The following is a 26,891-nucleotide window of genomic DNA, read 5'->3' as shown; positions in this document are numbered from 1 at the left end:
CATTCAGTCACATTTCCAAAGCCTGAGAGGCACTCAATGGAAAAGCACTGAATCAGTACGTCACATGATAGATGGACAGTGATGTGATTCTTGTTTAATGATACTTTTACAACCAGTGTCTGCAGCCTAGATGTGTGTTTCAGTGTTTGGTTTGACTAGACATTATCTTTTGAACAGAGGCATGATTCATCGATCTTCTATGAATTCTACTATGTTGCAAAAGTGTCCATCTTAACATGTCATTTAATCTCATATGGAGTATTCAAATCATTCATAATATGATAAAATAATAAAATAAACAAAAAACAATGGCAATGGGGTGAGTTCGGTTCACTTGGTTCCAATGTGGATCAATCTTTTTCTCGGTAGAAGTGACATTAACACAGATCATCCCGCTGGTTTCAAGATAATGTCAATTCAATGTTAAAGCTAATTCAAGGAAATTCTTCAAACAAGTGAAAGTGTTTTGGAATTAACTCACCCCACTGACAGATTTGTTTTGCTTGCTTTAAGAAATATATAGTTTTTGGGGCGTTCTGAAGGTCTTAATTTATCTGAGCCGCTCGGCGCATTAGGCCCTCATCAATGTGAAAATAGCTCTTGTCGAGATGATTAAACTCTCTGTGCTCTGTCCTCACTAGGAGGACATCATGTACCCACATCCTCCAATTTGGAATGAGCTAACTTTGTCTTGTCCATTTTTATTTTCAACAGCATTACTTCAGGTTACCTAGCTAATGCTAATTAGACAGCAAGTCGTTGCCAAACCTCCTTTCGCCCTTTGAGCTCTTGCTCTCTCTGTTTCTTGCGACACAGAACTACACTTTAAGTTTGAGCAGGAGAAAAAGCGTCCTATCTGATCACGGTCTAATATAGCAATAATACCAGAGAAGGCATTCTTTAATCATCTGTGCCTTGTACTTAGCCCCATTACCCTCATAACAAAAATCACAGTAAAGAATGCCTTTCAAGATATTATGGCGTTTATACAATGGCTTCCAACACATGTGTACCACCTGAAAGGTTTCATTTAAAGCAGCATGCATACAGTAAGAATAAAAAATAGGAGAAAACAAGGCAGATTGTTAACTAGCTCCTTGGTTACCACAAGAATTGGCATAACAACCAGTAAAGCATGCTTTATGGGAATTAGCAGGACAGTTGGAACCTGTCTTTGACCAATCAGATTGCTTGGCTGAAACTACTCCTTGTATCACAACTCATTTATTATCTTTCCTTGAGTTTATCGTAACCTTTCGTTTGCATTGTGCCCTCTCTCTTCCCTAGTGCTGCTGTCTAGTGCAGCTAGCCTTTTGGTCGATGTGCCCTAATGCCTCTAACCTGTCGTTTCAGTCCCATCATTAAGAGTGATAGATTTTGAAGAGCCGCTGTAGATCAGACTGCTTCATAATACATGTGATGTAATGGATTGCTGTGAGCCTCCTTGAATAATTAATCACTCTCTTTGTCTGAGCACTTCCACCTCTCCATGGACAGTCAATGCCGGAGACATTTGGAGTGTGTGTGTGTGTGTGTGTGCATGTGTGTGTGTGTTAGGTGGCTATAAGGAGAGAAATAGATTGTTACTGGTATAGATTTTAGCTGGGTTTGCAAAATAATGATCTCTGTGTGCTTCAGTCAGTGTGCTTACAGTGCACAAGTGTGTTAGAGTATGCTTGCTCACAGCAGAATGATGAAAGCTGCTCTGGCCATGGCATGTTATCCGTCTGGTCTCACTCACAAGCCATGCCTGCTTTATTACTATGTTCATTATTATATACCTGCTATATATAAACAACAAGATAGATAGGGCTTATGTCAGCTATTTGTTATGGCTAACAGTTTGAGTTTTTGTTTGCTACGAGGTAAAGTGGGGGTAAAGCAGAGGTAAACCAGGGGTAAGGCAGAGGTAAAGCAGAGGTAAAGTGGGGCTAAAGCGGGGGTAAAGCAGAGATAAAGCAGACGTAAAGCAGAGGTAAAACGGGGCTAAAGCGGGGCTAAAGCGGGGCTAAGCGGGGGCTAAAGCGGAGCTAAAGCAGAGGTAAAGCAGAGATAAAGCAGGGCTAAAGAGGAGCTAAAGCAGAGGTAAAGCAGAGGTAAAGCGGGGCTAAAGCAGTGGTAAAACAGAGATAAAGCAGGGGTAAAGCTGAGGTAAAGCGGGGCTAAAGCGGTGGTAAAGCAGACGTAAAGCGGGGGTAAAGCAGAGGTAAAGCAGAGATAATGTGGGGATAAAGCGGTGGTAAAGCAGAGCTAAAGCGGGGGTAAAGTGGTGGTAAAGTAGAGGTAAAGCGGGGGTAAAGCAGAGGTAAAGCAGAGGTAAAGCGGGGGTAAAGCAGAGGTAAAGCAGGGGTAAAGCAGAGGTGATGTAGGCTATGAATAGAAAGCAGGATTGCAATGTAATCAAGTCTTGTAGGGCTGTATGTGTGGTAATGTGATAAAAACAGCACTGAGAGGGAATGCCCCGTATTTGCAAACAGGGATTCATTTTGTTTTATTGCCCTGTGTTTTTTTTTTACATGCAGGTATTTCCTTTAATGGGTTTCTTTGGGGCCATTTGAATAAAAGACAATAAATTCCTCTTGCTGTACATCCATGTTTTCATTTTTATAAGAAATTTGACAGCAGGTCAGGCTACAAATGAATAGCAGTTGGTAGCAGGTTATTTACTCGTAAGTGTTTCACTGAAACATAATAAATTGTCGCATTTCCATTCCTGCCTCAGATGTTTGCAGCAGCACCGCTCTTCTAGTCTGACTACACATTCTGTTTTGAATGCAGTGAGTCTGGCAGGCTTTATCCAGCATCTATGAATTCCTTTCATCAGACATCCACTGCTCCTCTCCTCTTTTTTAGCAGCGTTTTAAGCAACACTCTCCCAACAATTGAATTTGACAAAATGCAGTCACTCCAGCCGCCCGGCTCCCTGGCCCGCGCTCACATCCTGCCTCTCAAGCTGCTGTTTGCCCAGCCAAGCATGCGAGCAGCCCAAACTCAGATGGAGGCAGATGCTATGGATGGCTGGTTCACCAGGCAGCCAGAGAAGACAAAAACAAAATGAGGCCCGGACTGTTGACAAGAAAAATACAATAGCCTATGGTTGTTTGAAGGCAGGCAATGCTATTTTAAAATCCAACACCGTTAACTGTTTGAATGGGTCTATTTTTGTTGATTCATCTGCTGTTGTTTTCCTCACTGATCATTTACACAAAACACTGCTATAGAGCTATAGACGACTGTAAATGCCACCCAAACTCAGTGGGATGTCAGAATTATAGCAGTGTGTGTGTGTGTGTGTGTGTGTGTAATGCTTGCAAGCCTCTATTCGTGGCTTCCATGTTTTTGTATCTGCTCAATCAAAAGTTTTGTGTTGTGTGTTTGTGTTTGTGAGAAAACTAGATATGAGAGAACAGACAGACATAGATAGATAGATAGATAGATAGATAGATCATTTCCTTCCCTTTGCATTATATTCATTGCTAAACACAGTTGTATGAATGGAGTAATATGTTATTTTTATGATCTGGGGAATCAATATATCACTGTGAAATTAGCGGAAGTTGCATGTGACGGGGGGAAATCAATCAAGACTGCTTTGGTATGCTGTCAAGGACAATATATGGCAATCAATTTTATTATGAATTTCTGGCAGCAGGCATTAAACTAAGAGCAAACATTTTATTTTCTTTGATGAAGCATTCTTAGCCCAACTGTAAATCTACTGATTAAAGTGAAAATATTGTACATAAATCATTACCTGTGTCACAGCCGCATTAAACACATGCTGTAAACCGGAAGATGATCAACCTCAATCTTGACTTGACTTTCTTCCAAACTGGAGTCGTCATACGAGCTTGACTTTTCCCCCCTCATCTTTTTTTTTTTTTCTGCCCCTCATCTCTCACTAATGGCACTTCCATTAGTGTGTTCCACTGTTCTTCAAAAGTCCTGGACTTCGCCGCCCCGGGGGCACCTTTCATACGAGAACATGGCTGTGGATGATGATGAATGTTTCAATCAATTAGCTTATTGCTCAGAACAAGTGGTGGGGCCCTGGGGGAGCCTAGCCTGTGAAAGGCAGTGACACATAACCTGAATGATTACTCCAGCCGGTACGACCGGGACTGCAGGCTCTGTGCAGCTTCTTGTTGAGAGCTGCTGAGTGGTGGATGGAGCTCAGGCCTCTGCCGGTTAGAAAACAACATTCATAGATGAAGAATCATATTAAAACATGGTCTGCGGTTGAATTTTGATCACAGATGTTGTATATTATTTAAGATTATTGATAGAATGTCTGTAGTCTGGCCCCCATCTGTGTTGTCACCATGGATGTAGGTTGTCACGCTACCGGGATTTTGGCCTTGATTTGATGCATTATCTGTTGAAACAGGACGTTGGGGCGGGACATAATGCACAGAGGGATCATTCAAAAGTCTAAACCAATGGAATATGAGTCAGGAAGAGAAAGGCAGCTTTATTTGATGGGATTGTTAAAAAATGTGATGGTTTTTGATTGACTGGAATTTATATTTACGCCTACTAGTGCAGCATGAGGTCACCATGAAAGATACTCTTGTTTTCCAGAAGGAGTTAATTTCATGGGGACTTTAAAATCTATAACTTCGATGCTACCACTATGACACCATGGCAAACGAGAAAAACCATCAAGCACCGTGTTACCACGCTTGATTTGGACAGTTTTGTCAGAACAATTCCACCGGGGGGTTTGATTTGTTGGATGGGTCTCAGCTCTCTAAGTGAAATAGTTCCATATTTGGCTCCTGGCGCCAGTTTGTCACCCAGTTTAGATGAACTCGGATCCAGTTCAAGACTTGGTGGACCGTTTGATGCCGATGCCATGTTTTTAGAGGTTTGAATCTGTTGAATTTTGCACTGACTGCTGGAGTCCACTGTCAAGAGCCAGACTGCTGCTCCGTCTATGCCAATCCTTCTTCTTCTTCTTCTTCTTCTTCTTCTAGTTTAGTCTAGTTTATTTCTATAGCCCTTTATCACAGTCAAGGCTTTACATACCATCATATAGATCATCTTCTTCTTCTTCTTCTTCTTCTTCTTCTCTTCCTTCTTCTTCTTCTTCTAGTCTCCAGTCTAGTCTAGTTTATTTATATCTAGCCCTTTATCAGTCAAATCTCAAAGGGCTTTACATACCATCTGCTACATGCTCTTCTTCTTCTTCTTCTTCTTCTTCTTCCTCTTCTTCTTTTATTCGTCTATTCCAATCTGCATGTTTATGCCCTCTGGAGGTGACAATGAAATGAAATGTCAGCTTTGCAGAACACATGTGCTGAATGTATTGTGAGTTCATAAATTTCGCTTATCGCAAAACACTAAGACTTACACCTATGGCTGTAAAGGTCTGACTGTCCATGCCAAAAAACACCAAGCACATCCATGTAAACACAAACCAGCCAAAAAACACAAACCCCAGCCCGGCAGGGAACATCTGACGGTGGCGGTGTTTCGTACGCTCAGGAGGACGTGTGGTTTATTTTTGCCTTGCTGCAGCCTTGCTCTTTGTTGTTGAAAAACTGCAGTGGATTTTCCAGCTCCGTCTGTTGAATCGTTGTTCTATCTTGACCTTGGTTCACAAGGTTGTCCCGGCCCGGCCCGCTATCATCTCAATCACACTGTGATTTCCCCGCCGCGTGCCTTGTGCTGCTGAATTAATAACGCAATCAGTGTTAAACAACGCCTGCCACCCTCCTGTTCTCACCCTCTGTCTCTCTCTCTCTCCCGTTCTCTCTCAGATAGACAAACACACATGTACACACACACCATGACAGGGATCAAGAAATCAGTTCCACAGTCCATTAACAGTAATCTTTCACATTGATTGAGCCAGTATTTGGACAAAAAAACAACTTGATGGATGACAACCTGAGTCATGACCTCAAACCCCGGCTATTTATGTCATGCATTGTCATGATTTATTTTGTTTAGTTGGCCTGATATTTTGCTGAATTGGCTAAATGTACATTTAGTTGAATGTGGCTTCTGATGTGGTTTAATGGATAGATGGGTTGATTAAATTGTACTTCAGGTAAAATACTCGGCTGACAACACTTGCCATGCAAGATGTTAATATTAATAAGAAACAACTTACGAGGATCAGCTGCTGGGCTCCACCATCATCAGTATGCAGACTGGAGGGAAGTTACAGTGTTCATGTTATTGTGTGTTCATCTTTTATATCTATTTACACTTCTTTATGCTGCTTCAGTGCATAATTTATATTTTATTTGCACACAATAACATGTTGTACGGTAATACTTTGCTTTGCTACCATGAGATATGATACCATGAAATAGATAGATAGATCTATAGATAGATAGATAGATAGATAGATAGATAGATAGATAGGCTCAAGGATATGGTCTGGATCACTCTGTCAAGCTACTTTTACTTTGGGTCTGCTGTTAATTTGATAAATTAAATGTATTAAAGACAATGGTCAAGAAGTTATATTTTAATGGAGATGTGTTATTGAATAGACATTAACATGTACAGGTTGAATTGATGGGTTTAATTGCAAAATGCTATATACCCATTTGGAAAAAATAATTGCTACCTGAATTTCATTAATCTATGTCACAAATAAGATTGATTTCATCCTCAAAAATGTTGCTAGGTTTGTATGCAAAGGTCTCAGGCTTCATTCTATCCCATAATGAGTCATACTTTTATGCCAGCAATCATTTTCTAAGAGAAGTTGTCTGTCATTGTGAATGAGACTCTGGACTACGGTTAGACTGATAGTCCACTACTGCATAAAAACAGTCTCTGAAAACCTGCAATGATATTTTATTGTCTTTGCATATTTAATCATTCAATAATGTTTTTTGTGAAGCATTTAAAGGCAGTAATCAATCAATTCTGTGCCATTGAATCGGTGTGGGGAGTCACCAAGCCTTAGAGAGCTGATAACCCTCAAAGTATTTCATTAGTTTGGGTTTCAATGGAGAGTTTTAGTGTCCCATGATGGTCTAAATGCTGTTTCATAGATTTTTTCACCCTGCCAGGACTAGAATTATGGGGAGAAAACTGCATATTTGTCTTTGTTTGGCAAGAAAATGAAAAATAAAACCTAAAGATATTGACTGTCGCTACAAAATATCGGCTATTGGCAGCTTCAATACAAAAATATCAGTATCAGCATTAGGCTGCAAAACGCCGTATCGGTCGAAGCCCAGTCTGGACGGCCCTCTGGAAAAGAGAATCAAACAGAGGACGATGAAAAACGATCAAATGCATCAATTTAACAATTTATTCCTGCTTTTGTTGACTCTGCCTTCAGGGAAGACCCACAAATTAGCTTTCAAAGAGAGGGAGAAATGTGTTGTTCTCCACAATTATCTCACAATTACACTGACAGCTCACACAAAGGCCGGCCTAAGACACTCGGAGACAGCTCAGCCAAGACTGTCACCGGCTGAATATGAAATAAAATACAGTTTAAAACCCTTCGGCTGCTCTGAGTCTGATGCACCATACGTGATGTCAGTGTTGTGACACAAGAACTTGAGGTTTGACATAAAAACCTCAGATTTTCAAGCGCATACAAAACATTTGGTTTTCATGAGATTTTGCTATACTAAGCAACAAAAAATAAATAAACATAGAGGTTTAAAGTGCAAGATAATCAACATTATACTCAAAACATTTGCATTTTACATTATCAGCATTTAGCTGATTCTCTTACAGTGAGTGCAGTTGTAGAAGAAGCTTATAGATCACAAACAATAACAAGTAACCACTAGTAAGAAGAACAACAGTCAGTGCCACAGTAACCCGAAAAAATAATCTGAGGAATATTTTTGTGTCCTTATAATGATCCTGTATTATAAAGAAGTACATGGTAACGAAAGCACAGCAAAGGAGAAAAGGTAGAAATGTTTCAATACCTTTGGATTCTCTCAAACCAACAATACTGGATTTATTAAGATTTTGCGATGTAAGGAACAAACAATGAAAATAGCAATTGAAAGTTCCAGGTACAGTAATCCACATATACTCAAAAATAAGGATGAAAGGTATATTTGACTGAAAATGATTTGTCCACAATTTGAAAAATATTACGCCTTCTCTCACAAAATGAGGCTTGAAGGTGAAACACACTAGTGAATACTATTGAAGTTATTCCCTGTTTTTACATTTTTGAAAATGCAGCTATCTGTGTTTTTAAAGAAATACTGAGCAATGAACATCAGGCAACATTTTCTTCTAAAATAGGTATGTAAAGTTTTGGAATTAAACTTCATTTGGTTTGCTCTGCTATCACTAAAACATGAGGAAATCTATGAGGAATATGGGATAACAATAATCCAAATATCCCGAAAACAGCAAGATTTGGTCTCAGGTTACCATTTATTTTATTTTGGCTTCATCCCGCTATTATCATCAGAGTTTTTTTTTATTTTTGGAGCTGCTATCCCATGTTCCTCATGGTTTTCGTTCATTTGGTCTTGTTCCCAGTAGCAGCCGTGCACATACTGTATGCCCCAGATACCGCACAGTGGTACGTTATTATCAAAATGCGTCTTCATACTTCGCCGGGACTCGATTCGTTATTTGATGTGCGGTACGCTCGGTGAATGTGATACACATTACTTGAGCAACGGTGAGTAACATTTATCTGCTTGTAGCTCTGACAGCTTCCCCATCCAAGTGTTCCCTCTACACACATAAAAAAAAAAATGCTTACCCCTTCATCTCCAGCCTCAGCCCCATGTTGTTAGATAAAAATAGCAGTCTTTTTTAGCACCTTGGGAATTCCCCCGCTGTTAGGAACACGGCATCATAGCGGGGCAGGGATCCCCAAATGGGACCCTTGTCGACAGTATAGTTTTGTGCCGGGCCATGCCCCCTTCAACCTGCTGATCTTTGTTCAGGCAATTTGGGTGAAGAGAAGGGCTTGGAGTATCATAATTATCTGTGTTCCTTGCTATGTTGCCTATTAGAGTATGTTCATGAGTCCATAAATAGGGTAATTGCTAATTATCTACAATGATCTCACCAAAGCTGTGATTATGCTTTGGAGCTGATAAGGATGTTTAACGCTAAGGAAACAGAACACTGCTGTGCACCACAGAGTTAAACTCACCCTTGTGTTTTAGCAAAATCCTATTGCGCTGTATGAATTAAGCAGCATTGCAGTGAGACCTATATGCACAACTGTATGCAGAGTTAATTTCTAAAATGCTATACAGTAAGCAAGACCACCTTAGTTGGGTCAGAGTCGAGTTGAGACAAAATCCAGTGGCGGTTGAGTTCAAGTCAAGACCAAGACCAGAAAAGGCAATAAATGGTGTGGATTTCTTTCCAAATGCAAAAGTAATAATTAAGGAGTTTCTTAAGGATGAACAGAAATGTACATCTTTCTGCAAATCTGCTCTGTGTTAAGACTAGGAACTGTAGGAATTGACTAATCAGTGCATAGAAGCTTGAGGACTGTTACATACACAGGTTTGTACAGGTGAAATCCCTTAAACTGTTTGCAGTGCTGGGTAGAAAATGAACTAAACATCAATAAAATGACCCATTTTATATAGGCAGGAAAAAGTCAACATCCAAGGCCGGCCCGGTGCATCGTGATGATGAAATTTGCTGCCAGAGCAACGGCATGGCTCTCTGACGTGTTTTTAATCGGGTTTTTTTAATACAATGGAGTTCTATGGCTGCTGCGACATGGCTGCATTGGGTATCAGCTACATAGACGAGACTTGTCAGCAAAACAAATTCATTGCTGATTTTGTTATTTTCATAGGATTTGTTGACAGTAAGTAATGCATTAAAAACACCAGGGTTATCCTTTAAGCTTTTGCACACCTGAGTGTCAGTCTTGGTGACAGGTGCGCAGGAGAAGCCTACTTTAAGGACTGGTAGTCCTTAAAATTAGAAAAGGTTTTGAATGCCTGATGAAGGTCTGTGACCGAGTGAAATATCGAGGATTCAGTAAAAGTGTTGTTATTTTGTCGTCCAAGCACCTAACTTATCGACTATGCTTTTAAAAGGACAATTTTGTGTTATCAATGAATTAAACCACTGATATACTCACCAAAGTCAAATTCCAGAGTGGACAGCACTGAGATGCCGTCTCTCCCATGGTCCCGTCTCCTCGGGGGTGTCAGAGATGAAAATATCAGGGTTGAGGACTGTCGGCCATAATGCGGTGGGAAGAGAGATCACAGGACATGTCTGGGTTTAACTCTGGCCCCCGGCCTCTGTCAGCACGGCCCTTCCTTAACCACTGTCCCGCTAATTGGCTCTGTGGATAATGCTGGAACTCTGAATTTACATGGAAACGCTTTGAAGAGTTGAATGCGCACGGCCCCGGGCGCACTCTCACATCCGCTCTGCCCGGCCTGAGCAGCGCACACCGGAAACCACAGCAGAAAGCAAACAGACTCAGCCCAGGGAGGACGAGGAAGAGTTGAACGTAGAGGCGCCGTTTATCTACGGACCCACGAGATTGGATGTGAAATGGGCACAGCATGCTGCACGCTTACAAAGGACAGAAATAGACAGAGAGAGAGAGAGAGAGAGGGACACAGACAATGAAAGAGAGGCAGAAAGGTAGACAGACAGACAGCGACTGTGTTTACATGCACATGGTAACCCGGCTATTGGCAATACTCCAGTTAAGGTCTTATTTGGGTTAAGCTGATTACATGAACCTTTGATACTCTGAGATTGACTGTCCCTGTTGCCATGAATACACCAGTTAACAGTATTTCTGTCTACCTGAGGTGTCCCGTCCTCAGATTGAACGAGCCACAGACAAAAAAAGTAGGCTATTAAAAGATATGGCTGCCAGAAATTGCTTACTTCTAAGGTTAGGCTACTTCTAATCAGACCTGGGTCAAATAGTATTTTGCACATACTTTTTCTTGTTTTGCAGCATTTGTTTTACCCTGCTTGAGTTGTATTAATGTTTAGCACCAAATCATCCAACCAGAGAATATTGTGTGAAAGCTACCAAAATACTGTTCTGTGATTCATAACTTGCCTATCCAAAAATGGAATGTACTAAAAGGCAAACCCCACCCACCTGGCACTTCAGGCTGACTAAAACAAACTTTGAGAAGTATTATTTGACCCAGGTCAATGATGATCCCAAGAAATGATGATCAGTTAGAATAAATATTGCTTGCCACCATCTTTTTAGTTGACATCAAAATGCACCTGAGTTTGAGTTTATGCAGACGGAGAAAATCAAAAGTGAACGGAGTAAGATGTTTACATGCCACAGTAATCCGTTTAATATTGGGGTAAGCCAGACATTTTAGCCAAGTTTCTCAGAATCTGAGTAGTTTTTCTAACTGCAATATGACTACTTGAGAAACTTGAGAAACTGGGTTAAGATCGTAGTCACTGACGACTTCCAAAGCAGCAGAACTACAGACGAGCTTGACGGAGATTGCGAGTCGGGAGCGCAGCGACTGTGGCACTGTTATGAACGAGGAGAGTGGATGTGTAGGGTCAGTGGACAGGCAGGCCTTCCCTCTCCCGCCTGCATGATGGGCCTGAGCTTTACCACATCAGCCATGAAGCAATTTGGGCCCTCCGTCCCTCGAGGCGGTTATGAGGCTGTCAGAAAGCTTTGTGTGAGAGGCCGTCCTCCGCATGCCTGATCCCTCCTCTCCAATGCTCATGGCCTTGTGTGTGTGTGTGTGTGTGTGTGTGTGTGTATGTGCACGTGTCTATTTGCATGAGTGTGCGGTATGAGTTACCACAAGTGTCAACACTACTGTGCGTTTTATCATGTGGAATAAATATGTGCCCCGCCTGTTCGCTTTGCCACTTGCAGAAGCTGCAAATGTGATTATGAAAGCAATATCCCAGTGGTGTGTGACGTGTGTGCTAAGGAGCTGTATGTGTTTATCTGCGCTAGTCCCGGGCCTGATGGCAATGTTAAGCTCCCTCTAGGCCAGAGTGTTTATCTCGCTGGCGTTTAGGCTTTGGTCTTTGGACGGCACCCAAAGCGTGGCCCTGCTGTCCGGGACGGCTGCGCTCCGGCTAACTCCCGCTAGTTGACCTCGTTTAAAGGCCTGGCCGGCTGTCTGGCTGTCCCTCTGAGCACAGAAACCACGGCCATCCAGCACTTTGTAGCGACTGTGTGTGTGCTTATACTTGTACGCATATGTGTGAGTGAGTGAGCGTTAAGGGCAACGCATGTGTGAGCGTGTGTGAGGTCTATATGTGCGCTTATTTTATTTTCACGGATCTAAAGAGGCTAAGTGCGATGAGAAGCATTTCAAGATGCTTCAGTGCTTAATTGAGCATGCACAACTCCCCTTGTTTTTTTGTTTTTTTTCTCCCTTAAAAAACAAACACTGGCTTATCGTCTTATTTCCCTAGTGCCTTCATACACAAATTACAGCATACTCCACACACATGCATACACACACACACACACACACACACGCTGACACACTCTGCAGAGTAAATTGCCCTCTAGCCAAGCCTTCGCCTTCTAACCTCCTTTCTGTGCATTGTATAGTTCAGTCAGTAATTATTGGATGATAAGCTTTCCTCAGGATTTATGTTGCACTCTGTAGGCTCACTACAAATATCTACAGAGGCCTATTAGTGAGTTGATTAGGCGCCGTGCTGGACCGGAAGAGCGTGGGCTTCATTTCAAAGAGAGGGAGGGTCCTCAGTGAGGCCTAATTAGGCAGCCGAGTCGAGCTAGTTCCTGGTTTCCTGGTCAGGTGGAAGACGGCTGGCCTCCACATCAATTAGCGCTACTGTTGGAGTTGGTTTTATTCCCCCGCTTCATGTCAGAGAAAGGTGATGGAGGAGAATCGCTTTCTTTGATGTCAAGTGAAAGTGTGTGCGGTGTGTGTACGTTTGTGCGCGTGAATGCAGGTGCTTCAGTCTAAGGCAGATTTAGCGATAGCTGCAGTAAGGTAGATATGTAATTATAGTAAGTGTAGCTGTTACGTGACAAAGTCTGAATTTATTATTTAAAAATGAGGTTTTTCCACTAGTGTGAGGTTATTTCTGTCATCTCCAAGTTGTTTGCACAGGTATTTATGCTGCATTGTGCTTGTACATGTGTATTCTGCAAGCAGCACTAATGTCATGATTTGCATGCAAGCCTGAGAGAGAGAGAGAGAGAGAAGGAGGAAGAGAGGGGGAGAGAGAGAGGGAGAGAGAGTTGTGTCTATTTCTGAGTCCTGCGGCCTGTCATAAGTGCTCTGTCACTGGCAGACCCTGCTGGTCTGACAGCATGACGCACTCCGATAAAAAGGCTCTCGCTCCCGGTCACACACATGTCACCATGGCAATTAGCATGTCAGAGAGCATGTGATTGACAGCTGCCACAGCTGGGATGTAAACAACGACCAGCGACGCTGGTGGCGAGACCTGGGGCGATCGCGGCATATAAGCTCTGGATATCCTCTCTCTCTCTCTCTCTCTCTCTCTCTCTCTCTCTCTCTCTCTCTCTCTCTCACTCACTGTCATGAAGAATAAATGGATTGGATCATATTCACCCAATTCCTACATCCATATGTAATGTAGATGACAGGAATAGATGGCCTGAAACGGACACCATTACAGGAATTAATGAAGGCGCTGCATGTAATATATACAGTACTTCCAGTATCACCTTTTGAGACTACATTAAACACACTGTAGGAGCACCAAGGTTTTTTTTATTTGTTTGTTTACATTTAACATTAACGTCTCTAAGAAAACAGCTGGGTCCTTTTGGCCCCTTTGTAATATAACTGTCAGCTTTTCCCTCAATGGTGCATTTGTGGCAATAACATATAGACCTTATTAATCATCAGTTTATTTGAATAGGACTTCCCCTCTCTGGCTCCCTTGTTGATCAGCTGCCTTCATCTCTACTGTGGAAAATACAGTAAAGTTTATGTTCTCCAAATACATCCACTATGTATCCATTTTGGACAAATATCATTAATTGAAACAGAGGATCCAGTCTGTAGAAGTGTTATCATTTTGTCAACCAAGGACTTATGTCGCACACTAGCCGATGAAAAGTATTATTTTTAATTTATTTTGTGAGAACAGCTGTCACATTTTTCAAGCGGTTATTATCTCATCTTGGAACAGAAATCTTCACATGACCTTGCACTGCAGCTAGCACTCGTCCCCAGTGTCTCCTTAGCTCCTTATCCCTACATGGAAAGGTTTACAGATCTGGTCCAAAAGATCCATTTTATGGCCCATTGAAATGAGTCTGGCTCCTGGCTGGACCGCTGCCGCTGAGATCACATGTGACTGATGGCAGGTAGCTGGGAGGCAGGCTGCGCCGTCTGGGCTGCTTCCCCGTTCAACACACTCCCTGTCCGGCCCCCGCATCAATCACCACAGCAGGCAGGAGTGGGATGCACTGCCAGGGCTATTCCTGGCTCTCACCGTCACACACACACACACACGTATAAAATGCACGCACACACACTGAAATATGCATACTCACGTATACACACACACACACACACACAAACACACACACACACACACACACACACCTGTCTCTGTCTGTTTCTTCTAGTCTCTCAGGCTAATATGAGGTGGGCATATTAAAAGTGGCAGACAGTAGCTGCAGTGTGCCCCACCTGTCCTGCTCAGGAGGAGACAACTGTTGGTGCAGCCTGACACATGGAGCATCAGGGAGGAAATCACGTACCGGCTTCAACTTGCACCACAGTATTCATTTAAAGCTGCACTAGGCAAGATTTCAATGCAAAAATACACCCGTCTAATCAGCTTAAATCACAAAGTGCGGCTGCAGTAGAGGAACCATCTAATAAAAACACAATTTTATTAGTAATTACTGTTTATAAAGCATTTTTCTACACAAAGTTGCTATTTTGCAAAGCATTATCAGGTGTTGAATCTGAGTGTGAGTTGGTGGTGGAGGCCCTTGGTACTTGGTTGTTCTGTATTCTTCATTCAACTCGATTGCATTGTTGTCGTTTGCATTGTTGACACTACAACTGTCAGACACTTTTTGCATAGTACCTGAGTTTGTGAAAGTCTGCTCTCCTGAATCCAAACTGCTGCCAAATGACTGATGTTGAACTCTTTTTTTGGAACCAAATCATCCTCATTCACTGTAACATTGTGACCGACACCCTCCTCCTCCTCAGTACCAGTCATTACTCTTAGTTGGTTTGCTTCTCTCCTCTACTCTTTGTGATGCAGCTATCTTCTCACTGACTATTAGACTCTAGCTCTTTGGCTTCTGATTGGTTGATAACTGGTAAGGAGGCCTCTAATTGGCCAGCAAGTCAATATCAGTGCTGCATGTGCCTTGTGCATGGACACTGCAGAGTGGGATTCTCCAACAGATGTGTATCAGTCTTTTGTTTAATTGGTAGTGTGCGAAAGAGAACAATCATTTTGTAAAAATGGCAGCTGCAGGCTGTTTAGATACCACACATGTTGAAATCACAATTTCAGCTGTAATTAGATTAATTGCGCCGCTCTATAACACAATAGGAAAGTGTCAAACGATCATGATTAGCAATGCTGATGCAATATCTTGATACCCACTAAACTGTTTTAACTCTCTCCATCGCCTCTCCTTTGCCTCTCATCTTGTTCTGACACTTTTTACATTGCCATACAGTGACCTGTGGTAAAACTGTCTTCACGCAGCATGTTTTCTCTGTTCAAATGAATGGATGAATGAATACTGTACGGCCTAGGAGTGCACAGGTCATCAGAGTGGGCTTGCAGAGAGTTGTTGTGTGAAGCAGGGTGAGGGGAGTTCAGCAGGCCAGCAGTCCCTCGTCAATGATTCATGTGGTCTGGGGCCTCGTCTGTAGCACATAACATCACTACTGGAGGGCTGGAATGCATGATAAATTCAGAGCATCTGGGCTGAATAATGAAACACATTCAGTATATACATTGAATAGAATATGTTTTGAAATATGTAAACTTTTGATGCAAGGAATGGCAGCTATAATTTACATGTAGTGAAGTAATATACAGTCTAAATACGTGGTGACGTAATGGGTAGGTTAACCGGCCTTTAACTGAAGGACTCCCAAGTCAAGCCCTTGTGTCGGTGCGTATTCACCCTGCTGAAGTTTCATTTAGCAAGGCACTGAATCCCTACCAGATTCACTGACCATCCTCTCTGATCTCCCAGGGGAAGGGGGGAAATGAATATCCCCACAGGTGAAAACATAATTACCTCCGCCAAGGAGGTTATATTTTCGGTGCCGTTTGTTTGTTTGTTTGTCTGTTTGTCTTTTAGCAGGATTACGGAAAAACTACTGGCCAGATTTTCATGAAACTTTGTGGAAGGGTGTAGCATGGGCCAAGGAAGAACTCATTAAATTTTGGAGTGGATCCGGATCCGACTCACTAACAAGCAATAATAGCACAAACCTTGGCGGGGGTCTGTGCTCTCCGAGTGCCCTTCTAGTTTCCTTATGGGAATAAAGAAAGTTTTCAAAGCTATTCAAAGAACTGTTGCACCTATGGTCAGTCCTTCAGTGTAATTGATAGCAGGTGCATAGGTTCCAGTTAGTAGAAACTTCATGAGAAAAGGCAAGGAATCTGCACACTACTTAAAATAAAAAAGGGGGCAGAAAAAGTATTCTCAAGGCAAGGCAATGCACCAAAATGTGCAAAAAGTTTTGGTGACTTTTGCACTTTTTCTGCCCCCTTTTTAATTAAAAAAGTGTACGGATTCCTTGCCTTTTCTCATGAAATAAAGTATTGCATTAAAATTAGCATTTTAACATCTGACATAAGTAATGGCAGTGTAATTTACCAGCAGTGAAGCAATATCCATTCTAAATATGGCGCCTAAACAATTTTAAGATCAAAAGGACTCTTGCGTATGAAGTCTGACCCTTCGCAAGGCCATCTTCAACAGATTTGTGTAGTGCCACTTTAAATGCTTTGGCCTCTTCAGTGCAATTTGTCTGAGGAACTTGTTCGCTGAATAGTAACCTGGTAATTACCTTGTGCTTGCGAGGCCAGGGCACGCTCTCCAAGGCTTTGTCTGAGGACCCACTCTCAGACTTGTAAATGCATGCAGACTTTGCCAAGGACCTTGAGAGAGAGTCAGAAATAGCTGCCTCTTAAGACACACAGAGTCCGGTCCGCCGTGAAGAGCATCACAGCGACTGGTGCTTCATTTAGACGTTGCCGCTGGCCTTGCCTCCAGATCTCACAGTCAGGTCACAAACACTTCATGACGTGTCAAGTGTCAGCTGAAGTACCGAAGCTATTCTGGGTCCTTGTTGTTCCTTGGGACTCATAAGTCATTATCATCTTGGCCGAGAAAAACATGTTCAAGTTGTTTGGAAATAAAACTGTTATGTATTTTTGAGGGAGCAAGCGAGAGAGAGAGAGTGAAAATAGAGTTTTGTGTCAATGACCCAAATGTGTTAATACAGAAGAGAAGATGGAATCTCATTCCCACAAGAAATAGAATTAATAGTTCTCTTTTAATCATGCAAATAAGCCTGTTCTTAATTTAGATATTAATTACATCTTGTAATTTGGCAAACAGCAGAGAAAGTCTGCCAAGGATGCCCCCTGACGCCCCTCGTGTTTTTCTGAGCAGTCCTCACTCTGTTTCCTATCAGACTTTCAATCAAATGGAAGAGGCTTCACTAATTTAATATTGAGCAGCAAGAAGGTACACTTAGACCGAGAGCGGAAACTCACAACTTAAATAATTAGACCCCTCTCCCTCCCACAAGACATTTCATTCCACATTTTGTTCACTGATGTACAACTAGGATTTGGAGGTTTGGCTTTTGCATTGACAAAAACCAAACCTCATCTGTTAATGAGTTCTATGTTTATGTTTAAATTACTTCCTCCCATGTTTTGCATTGGTGTCCATCAATCTGAATAATATCATATATTTATAAAAAAAAATGATAATGTTGATTTATGGAATTTATGGAATGATTTGTGGAATTTAAATGACTAATTTATTATTAAATACCAATTCAAATAGCATCCATTGTCTTCTCTGTATGGCTGATATATATATATATATTTTCTCTTCACAGTGTTTGCCTGTCCATGGCCATGGATTTGTCTTAGACAAGTACAAGTGCCAATGCAAGAAAGGCTTCTACCATCCCAACAGAGTAGCTGTCAACGGCTTCAAGAGTAAGTCACTGACATATCAATCACCTATTTCAATGTTTGCCATCTGTCATTACATATGTTTTTTTTTTTTTTACAATATTTGATTTTTCATTGAACAATTGAACAAGTATAACACATACACGTAATAAGCAATGGCACAGTAAGCATTAGCATGAGGCAATGACTCAAAAACAGTTTCTTAATCATGATCAAATAATATTAAAAAAAGGCTATATATATATATATATATATATTGTCGTGGAAATCTGTCAAAAGCACTGGACTCATACACAAAGTAAAGACACAAGCCACTTACTGATTTTGAAGATTAATGAGATTATTATTGAGTCAATAATAAGGAGACATAAGATCACACCCAAAGCTTACATCAGTATGTCTCAACTAAAAAACAAAATACTTGATCTTATATAGTTTTCTAAGAGACAAAGAAATGATCTGTGGTTGGTCAATGCATATTTTCTTAAATACTTTCAACCAATTGGCACAAAGCCATGAGAGAGGGCATCCCCTGATCATGCGTCTACCACATGTGTTTGTCAGACATGCAGTCATGTCACAGGACACCTTCAAAACAGAACCTCAACATCTGGTTTCACTTAAATGTCTCTACTAGGGTCTCTTTGTCCATAATATAGGTGAAAGGTAAATCAGAACATAATGAATAAATGATAAAACTAGATATTTGACTTAGTTTACCTTGACAATATATATATATATGTATATATATATATAACAAAATATGACCATATTAAAAGTCCATAAATGGCTGCCATATTTCTTCATACAATCGCATCTTCCCTTTAACAATGTAGGTAAGCTTCTCCATCACAATACATGATGACAATTCCTTGACAAACTGGCTTATGCTTGGTTTGGTCACACTTTTCCATGCAAGGGCAATAACCTGTCTTGCCTGTAAAAAGCATGTTAGGTCTATCAGAGCTTGCTGTTTGAATTTGTATTCGTAGGATTGATATTCATAAATATGGTCTCACTAGTATGGTATCTCTAAATATAGGACCACATATTCCGCTAACTCTTCAGTGTCTTATTGTAATATGGATTATTGATCCCTGGTGATTCACTGATGTATTGTGCATTAAACAATTCTACTTTTTATTTGTTAAAGTGGCCAATCAGAACTAGTTTGTCAGAAGAGTCTGGAGTGGATGTTGAGGCGCATATTTAAGTAGCATAAATAATGAAGCAAAGACACTGAATGTTGACAATGAGTTTATTTGTTGAGTTTACATATTTATCACACAAAGGCCTATATTTGCTTGAAATGGGGACATGCAGCTGTGAACAAAGATCTTTTTGCTCATAGACATTTAAAATAGATTTTCAAGATATTTTTTTTCCAAAGAAAATTACATAATGATAACAAACGTGAACAAATTTCAGTCCATAGCTCAGTTGCTGTTTTAATATCTACCTCAATGTTGTTTGTCTTGAAAGAGTTTTGGTTAAGATACATGTTTACAGTTTTGATACATACAATGACAAACAAAGTCACATTTTACATTGATGGTACACCATTTACTTTATTCACAGATGTTTCCAATTCTGTAACAGTAATCAGCATGATTTCAGAAGTGATTTTGTGTATAATTTTCATAAAGTGTTATAGTTGTATATTAGTTGTGTATTAATGGCAAAACTACAAGCTAAAAGCGCCAAATGCTTCTAAATGCTATTCAAATCAGCACTATGATGCAAATTCCTCAGTCCCATGTTCACCAGTTGTTGTTGACCTAGGGTGGCCAGATATCTGGCCCTCCAGAATTTGGGGTGTGAAGAAGAAAACATTTAATTATAGTCCCAAGATATTGTAATGTTGTGCATTATTGGCCCAAATGTACATCAAACAAAAAATGTCACATCTGGTGTGTCCAGATGGCCACAACCATGTAGCAGACAACGTGAGCTGAATGAATAATCTTGGAATATAACTGGCCAATGTGTCATATTAGATGAAATAATAAATCTTTGAGTCTCAGCACACACTCAATTATTCATTTTTATCTTTTAAAATTAAGGTTAAAAACTGTGCCAGTAGAAGTTTAAGGAGTTTGTTTCATTCATGAGTGTGCACTTTGCACCGCTTTATGCCCCACAAAAGTGTCCTCATTCTGGGGTCCATTCCAACCAATAAAGAACTAGTTAGCTAGTGTCTGTTTGAAAATGAGCGAGTGGCCAAATTTCTTATGGTCTGGTTTGCCTCTCTTCATGTACACACATTGGAACCAAAAATGGTTCTTCGGAGTGATGCCTCATAAGAACCATTTCTGGTTCCACAGAAAACCTTTCAAGAGCATTTTAATATCCCAAAGATGAACCATATATGGTTCTTAATTCTTAGTTCTTAGTTATTGGATGGTGGGTGATGGCATAAATGTGGATAACCAAACCTCTCCATAGTATATATTGTGCAATTGCAAATGAGGCTATACAACGCAATGCAGGTGTCTAAGCAAAGGAGTGCAGAAATGGTTCTTTCTTCTTCTGAAAGGTTCTTTGTGGAACCAGAAATGGTTCTTCTATGGCTTCACTCCGAAGAACTATTTTTGGTTCCAGTTCGCAACTTTATTTTTTTTGTGTTGAACTTCTTCTCTCATTTGGTAGAAATCCCATGGTTGATTAGTTAACCATAACTTACTCAGCTAATTTTACTGGTTATTGATTATGCTTTGGAGCTACATGTATGTCCATGACCTTTAGCTATTAGCAAATGAACTATCCCTGCATCATAAATTATACAAAGTCTTCATTGTATAACCACAACGATATAAAAGAGACAGTGCTGCCAGCTGTTTCTCCAGGAAACTGCAGACCTTTGTTACTGCCCGGCCTTAAAACTGGAGCAGCAGTGTCAGCTGGGCAGCTGGCTACCTGGGGAAGATAATCGGGTTTGGGGTGGGAGTTATCTTTCTGTTTGGTACTTACTTTTTCCATGTTATTCTGTCTGCTGTGAGTTAATTAAAAAAAGGTCCGTGCCCACACAGAACCCCAGTGGTTTCCACTTGCCGTCCATCACATCACCAACACACACACACATACTCTACGTGTCTCTTTATCTTCCTTTATTTCCCTACCATGCTCTTCTTTCATCTCACTTTCCCTCAAACCTCATATGTTCCTCAGTGTCTCTCTCCGTCTTTCCCCTCTTCACACCCTTTCCCCTCCCTCCCTCCTTCACTCCCTTTTTGCACCGTCTTCTTCCACCCATTTTCCCCCCAAAATGTGTTCCTTCATGCCTATAACAGCAAAGCAAAAGGCTCCAAAATTTCTCTCACAGAGAGCTGGATGTCTGTGTCTGTTTGTGTGCGTCTGTTTCTGCCTGCTTGTGCTGCTTGCTGTGCTGTGAGTGCACATAAACTTGTGTGTGCCTGTGCATGAGAGTGTGTGTGTGTATGTGTGTGTGTGTGTCTTTGAGAATACAATAATAGGGAGGAGAGGCAAGCCTGTTAGCGCGGCGTAGTGCTGCAGTCTGGCCCACCACGGGGCCAATAACAAGCCTGTTAATCCACAAGGGGACATCCTTGACACTCCTTTGCAGAGAAAGCCAGTGCAACTCACTTCCCTTTGTCTCCCAATGATCTTCCGCCATAGATCTTGCATATAAATATATGGGAGAAGTTAGTTAAGCTCTCCTCTGACTGTCAGTCAACTGCAGGAGCAACGAACCAATGAGAACGAGCTAAAGGATATGAGTCATCGCTATGGAGATAAGTAGTCCTTTTGAGGGGATCAATGATGTGCGGAGTCATAGCTTTGAAAAATAGGCCAGTTTCTTTTTAAAGGCAAAATCCCTGCAAATCTCTGAGACAATGGGTGCTTCCAATAAAGCCTCTATAAAAGCTCTGTTTAAGTCGACCATTCTTTATCTTTCCAACCATATGGGTGTCTCTCATGGGATTTCTTTACAAATCAATAAGAAGTCCACTGGCTTCATGTCGTCCCCTGGGTTTGCCCGTTATTTATTTATTTATTTATTTTTAACCTTAGATTCCCCAGGGAAGAGTTTTTCAGCACCATGTGTGTCACATTCAGAAAGTGACACGCATTTACACCTTGGTGCTGTCTTCTACTTTTGGCTCAACAGTAATTAAACAAAATAATAATTTACCTTCAAACCCTCTGGTTTTAAGTCCACCACCCTAACCTTTAGACTCCCATTGTTAAGGTTGTTACTGGAAAAAAATAATAAATGACACATTACTGATTACTTCTCTTAAAAGTAATGAATTACTATACTTGTTACTCCTGAGAAAAGTAATTAGTTACATTACTCTTTACATTACTTTTGTGTAATGTAAGCCTAAATAACTATTTTTAAGGCTTACTTGCGTTCATTGGACCGATAAATATTGTCGACCTAAGCCACATTACCAGCAGCATTCCCCCAACATGGGGAATCTTTTGATAGATATTACGCCAATAAAGAGGTTTAAGGCTAAAGAATGTAGTGCAAGTAACATCTGAAATTGAAACAGTAATGCCTTACTTTACTCTGAAGGAGTAAAATAAGGAAGAAGTAATGTGATTACAGTAGGGGGTGTTGGGGGTTACTTAACGCCCCGATCGTCCTTGTCAAGATAGGAGAGTTGGCTTATTTCTGTGTGTTTTCAGCCATGTGTTTCTCTGTGGAAACCGCAGTCATCAGCCTTGTATGATATGCCAGCGACTGAACAAGGTGGAACAATGTTGACTCTTCATGTTCACACATATAGATCCATCTCTTGCGTGTTGACACAGTGTCGATAAATCCTCATAAGGTCAGAGCGGGATCAGCGTATCCACTCGGGGGGCTTCAGTCTGTCATAGACTGCGACATGCACTCTGTCTTGTTTGTCTTTTAGTACTGGTCCTGAAGCATCGCAAGAATCCAATAACAAGGAAACTTGAGAAAATGCATTGATAGTTGTTCCCCCATAGCTTCCTGCCACTATTCTCTGTAAATAGTGAAGTTCACAATTTACTGTTTGCCACTGTGTCAGAATGACAACTGAGTCAATATTTCTAAATCACAGATGATTCTAAGTAGGCTGTTGCGTAAGCAAAAGTCTTAAGATGATGCATAACCTAAATGGGACAATAAGAAAGGACTGTACTGCCCTGTAGTACAAAATGACTATATCAATGACTAATCAATGATTTCTTGGCCAGGTATTGTGATTTCCAACTTTCAAAACTCACTTTCTGGCCCATACTCTGTTTTGGAACAAAAAACCTGCCAAACACATTTGGTCTCAAGCCAAGAAAAACAAATGACAAAGCAGTATTATTATTACAGTATTTTGCATGGTGATTTATTACCTCCTCACGAAACGTTTCTGTTGGATCTCTGCTCTAATTAGCAAGCTTACTCTCTATTGTGAAAATGTCACTTTATTGTTTGTGTTGCTTACAGGCCACTGTAGGGGACGGGAGGGGTGACATGTTGTTGCAGTTCCTACTGTCAATAGATGTCATAGATTACTTTATGCCTCTTTAACAGTAACATCTCTCATCATTGTCTGTGACAGGGATGGGGAGGAAGGGCACAGCTGCGGACAGCGGTCCCAATGCGGACGAAGGCTCCTCCAGCGACTGTCTGCCATGCCAGCAGGGCTGCGCCTACTGTAAGGACGACACGCCGTGTGTGGCGCGGGAGGACAGCGCCCTCCGCCTGGCCGTGCTCTCCTTCCAGTGCCTCTGCATGCTCATCCTCTTCGTCAGCATGGTCGTCATCTACCACTTCCGCAGGAATAAGGTACTTGGGACATTCATTACATTCTACTGCTTATATCACTGTTAATCATCAAAAATATTTACTGTTTTTAGGGAGTTCTTTCCATTCATTGTAATTTAGCTGACACTCTTGGACCAGGGACCTTTAGATCTTCAGTCTAACGATTTCCCAACTGAGCTATTACAGTTACAGTTTTTTTCTGTTTTAGTATGCCATTATTCATGTGTTTGTTTATGCTACCACAAAATATTCCCACAACAATTAACCATTTTCAGCTTTTAGGGAATTTGCTCAATCATTGTAAAGAGCAAAAAGTTTGAAAAAGCAACCGTGTCTCAGAGAGAATTACAAGTTCTAACTCATTCATCTGTTATATATTTGATGTTTTCTGGGCCATATGGCCATCAAAGCCCTTTAGATGAATAAACTAGTGATGTGGGTGGTCACAATGATGCTTTGAAAGCATTTCAAACAGCTCAGACCGTACAGATCACCTCGGCGTCAGCACCTTGGACAGCGACCAGCACTGCATGACACTAAACCTGAGTTTATTCTCGTTTATATATCAGGGAACTGGCCGTTTGATCTGAAACAGTTTGGACAATAATTTGAGAGTCTGCAACTTTGTAAAACACTTATGAAGCTCATTGGAATGGATAACAATAAAGCCTTAGCACAGGAGCTAGAAGTAATCTCTAGATGCTTTAAGGGTTAAGGGTTTGATCAACACTGGGAACGCACTTTGGATAAAAGTGTCCAATAATTGGCATACAGTCATTAGTCATGTTTACAGTTGTTGCTGTGGTGTTTCTGCACTGCACTTCCCAGAGATCACCTGTCAATCAAACAGTGTTGGCGGAGCTTGGATTTTCTGTTGATGCAGTTTGAGTTTCTCTTTTCTTTGTCTGTTCAGCCATGGTGGCTATCACTGCTCATGCTAACTACTCTTGCTGCCCATGCTAACTAGTTCTTCTTCTTCTGTTTATTCCAAACAAACCGCTAATGCTGCTGCCGGAAAAACGTTAAAACGCATTCCAGTGTGCCAGAGGAGTTTTCCCTTGAAAGACCCACCTGCTCCTGGTGTTAAGAACAGCAAGTGTAAAAGCTTTCATGAACTGGGTATAGGTTGAACCACTGTTGTGTTCAATCAGTGATGGAGAGCAGCAAAAACAGATTTTTTTTTATATGAAACTCTCACTGATTATTACTTTTATGCATCCGTCAACAATTAACATGGCCAGGTGCTGAGATTTCTAGCTTTCAAAGCGTTGTTTCTCTTTGGATAAAAGTGTCCACCAAATACCATATGTTGTGTTACAAAACTGCTGAATTATATTCAAATGAAAGTTAGCTATAGTACCAGTTTAATTACTGAGTTCACTTTCCACACCCAAGTTAACTTTTGACCAAACTTATGAAATCCTCTAAGCCTCTGGTTGGGCCTGTCAATTAATTGGCTTAATTAAAGGCTTTGTCTTGAGCATGAGAAATGTGAGGATTAGCCTGAAGATTCACCACATTACTGACAGGGGAAAATCTAGCCGCTCTATCTGCCACACACCTGAAGAGTCTGCCATTATATGAACCGGAGTCGAACAATGGATCTTTCCCATTAATAAAGCAGATAAAAGTTTGAGATACTCTAGGGCTTTGTCATAATTTAAAGTACACTTATGTAATCCCCATTAATCTTATCGAACTAAGTTTAAGGGCTTAGTTTCAAAGCTCTTCATGCACTAGAGTTGTGGAGTTAGTGATAATTTAAAAGCAGTTAATTTCCACAAACAGATGGGCTTCAGTGAGTTGCAGTTTTTCTTTTTTTTTTGTAGAAGAAGATAAACGTCACTCATCTATTATGAGTAACCAGGGCTAGTGTTTTGTGTTTTCTTTTGTATGTATTTTTAAATGGGTGGCACAGCTGTCTTTTGCTCTTTGAAAGCCCCCTCAAGCATCCTGTCAATTAGAGGACGATATGTTGTTAAATATCTTACGCAAGAGGTGCATAGAAATTGTCTGAAATGGTGAACCCTTCTATAAAAAGTCCTTGAGGCAATAGCTTTCACTGTAGTTCATTCTCTTTCAACCAACAAAAATGAAAGCTTCATTCCCTTTTATATCCGCCTGGAAATATTATAATACCCTGCTGTTTTGTACGAGTTTAAACCTCCTTATTCCCCACAATATGAAGAGTACTATTCCTAAATGCTTTTTGGGATAAGAGTTCAGCATTCTGTCATACCATAGAGTTTTCAGAGATTAAAATATTATAATTTTGTCAATAAAGGATTTAAATTACCAGCTATATTTTGAAAAGTACCATAATTTCTTCATCAATCATTTTGTAGGTGTCACTTTTTTTTCAAATGGTGAATATCTCAGTTAAGATGGGACTAATTTCTTTAACATCTGTATGATAAGTGAACATATAAAGTAAATAACTGATGTATAAATGGGAAGTTTAATCTATGTTGTGTCTTTATTCGTCGGCAGAGTATCAGAGCATCAGGTCTAGTCCTGCTGGAGGCCATCTTGTGTGGAGCTCTTCTTCTCTACTTTCCGGTAAGCCTGAGACATTAGTTTGAGTGTGTGTGTGTGTGTGTGTGTGTTTGTGTGTTTGTGTGTGTGTGTGTGTGTGTGCACGTGTTTGTATGCTTGCATCCTTTCACACATTCATTTTCTGACATGTTTGCTGATAATCTTCTTGCCACGCTCCTTTGAGCTGAAAACAAGAATCTTCTCCTTGACTGAAGGTTGACATTCAGTTTGGCCTTCAGTTCACGCTGTCGCTCATTCATCTAAAACAGCATCATCAGTTTAGCTCCGGACAAAGTTTCATATCCGCGGCTCGGCTCGGCTCGGCGCGGGGCAGGATTGTTTGCCTTGTCAGATAGCGCAAACCCCAGTCCATAAATCATGCGGTTTGGGTTTCTGACAGCTGCATGGAGTTGTGATAAGCAGGGTTTTCGCAGCCAAGGTGTGCGTGTGATAAGACGGGGCTGGCAGAGACAAACATCCCAGG

At 41.0% G+C, this 26,891-nt stretch overlaps 1 protein-coding gene across 1 annotated transcript in view; it reads left to right on the top strand.

Annotated features, from left to right (window-relative positions):
- The window catches only part of gpr158a (G protein-coupled receptor 158a), a 67,785-nt gene that overhangs the window by 13,716 nt on the left and 27,178 nt on the right, over positions 1 to 26,891 (top strand). Inside the window, exons 3-5 of the mRNA XM_071541845.1 lie at positions 18,036 to 18,138; positions 23,667 to 23,893; positions 26,363 to 26,431. Of these exons, the coding sequence (XP_071397946.1) occupies positions 18,036 to 18,138; positions 23,667 to 23,893; positions 26,363 to 26,431 (399 nt within the window). The remainder of the gene's footprint in view (positions 1 to 18,035; positions 18,139 to 23,666; positions 23,894 to 26,362; positions 26,432 to 26,891) is intronic.

This window comes from Centroberyx affinis, unplaced genomic scaffold (genome assembly GCF_046629955.1).
Source record: "Centroberyx affinis isolate AG114_WGS23_722 - 3 ecotype Tasmania unplaced genomic scaffold, CSIRO-AGI_Caff_v1 ptg003958l_1, whole genome shotgun sequence".
NCBI lineage: Eukaryota > Metazoa > Chordata > Actinopteri > Beryciformes > Berycidae > Centroberyx > Centroberyx affinis.
The sequence above is the reverse complement of the archived record's forward strand: the minus strand, read 5'-3'. Positions and strand labels throughout refer to the sequence as shown.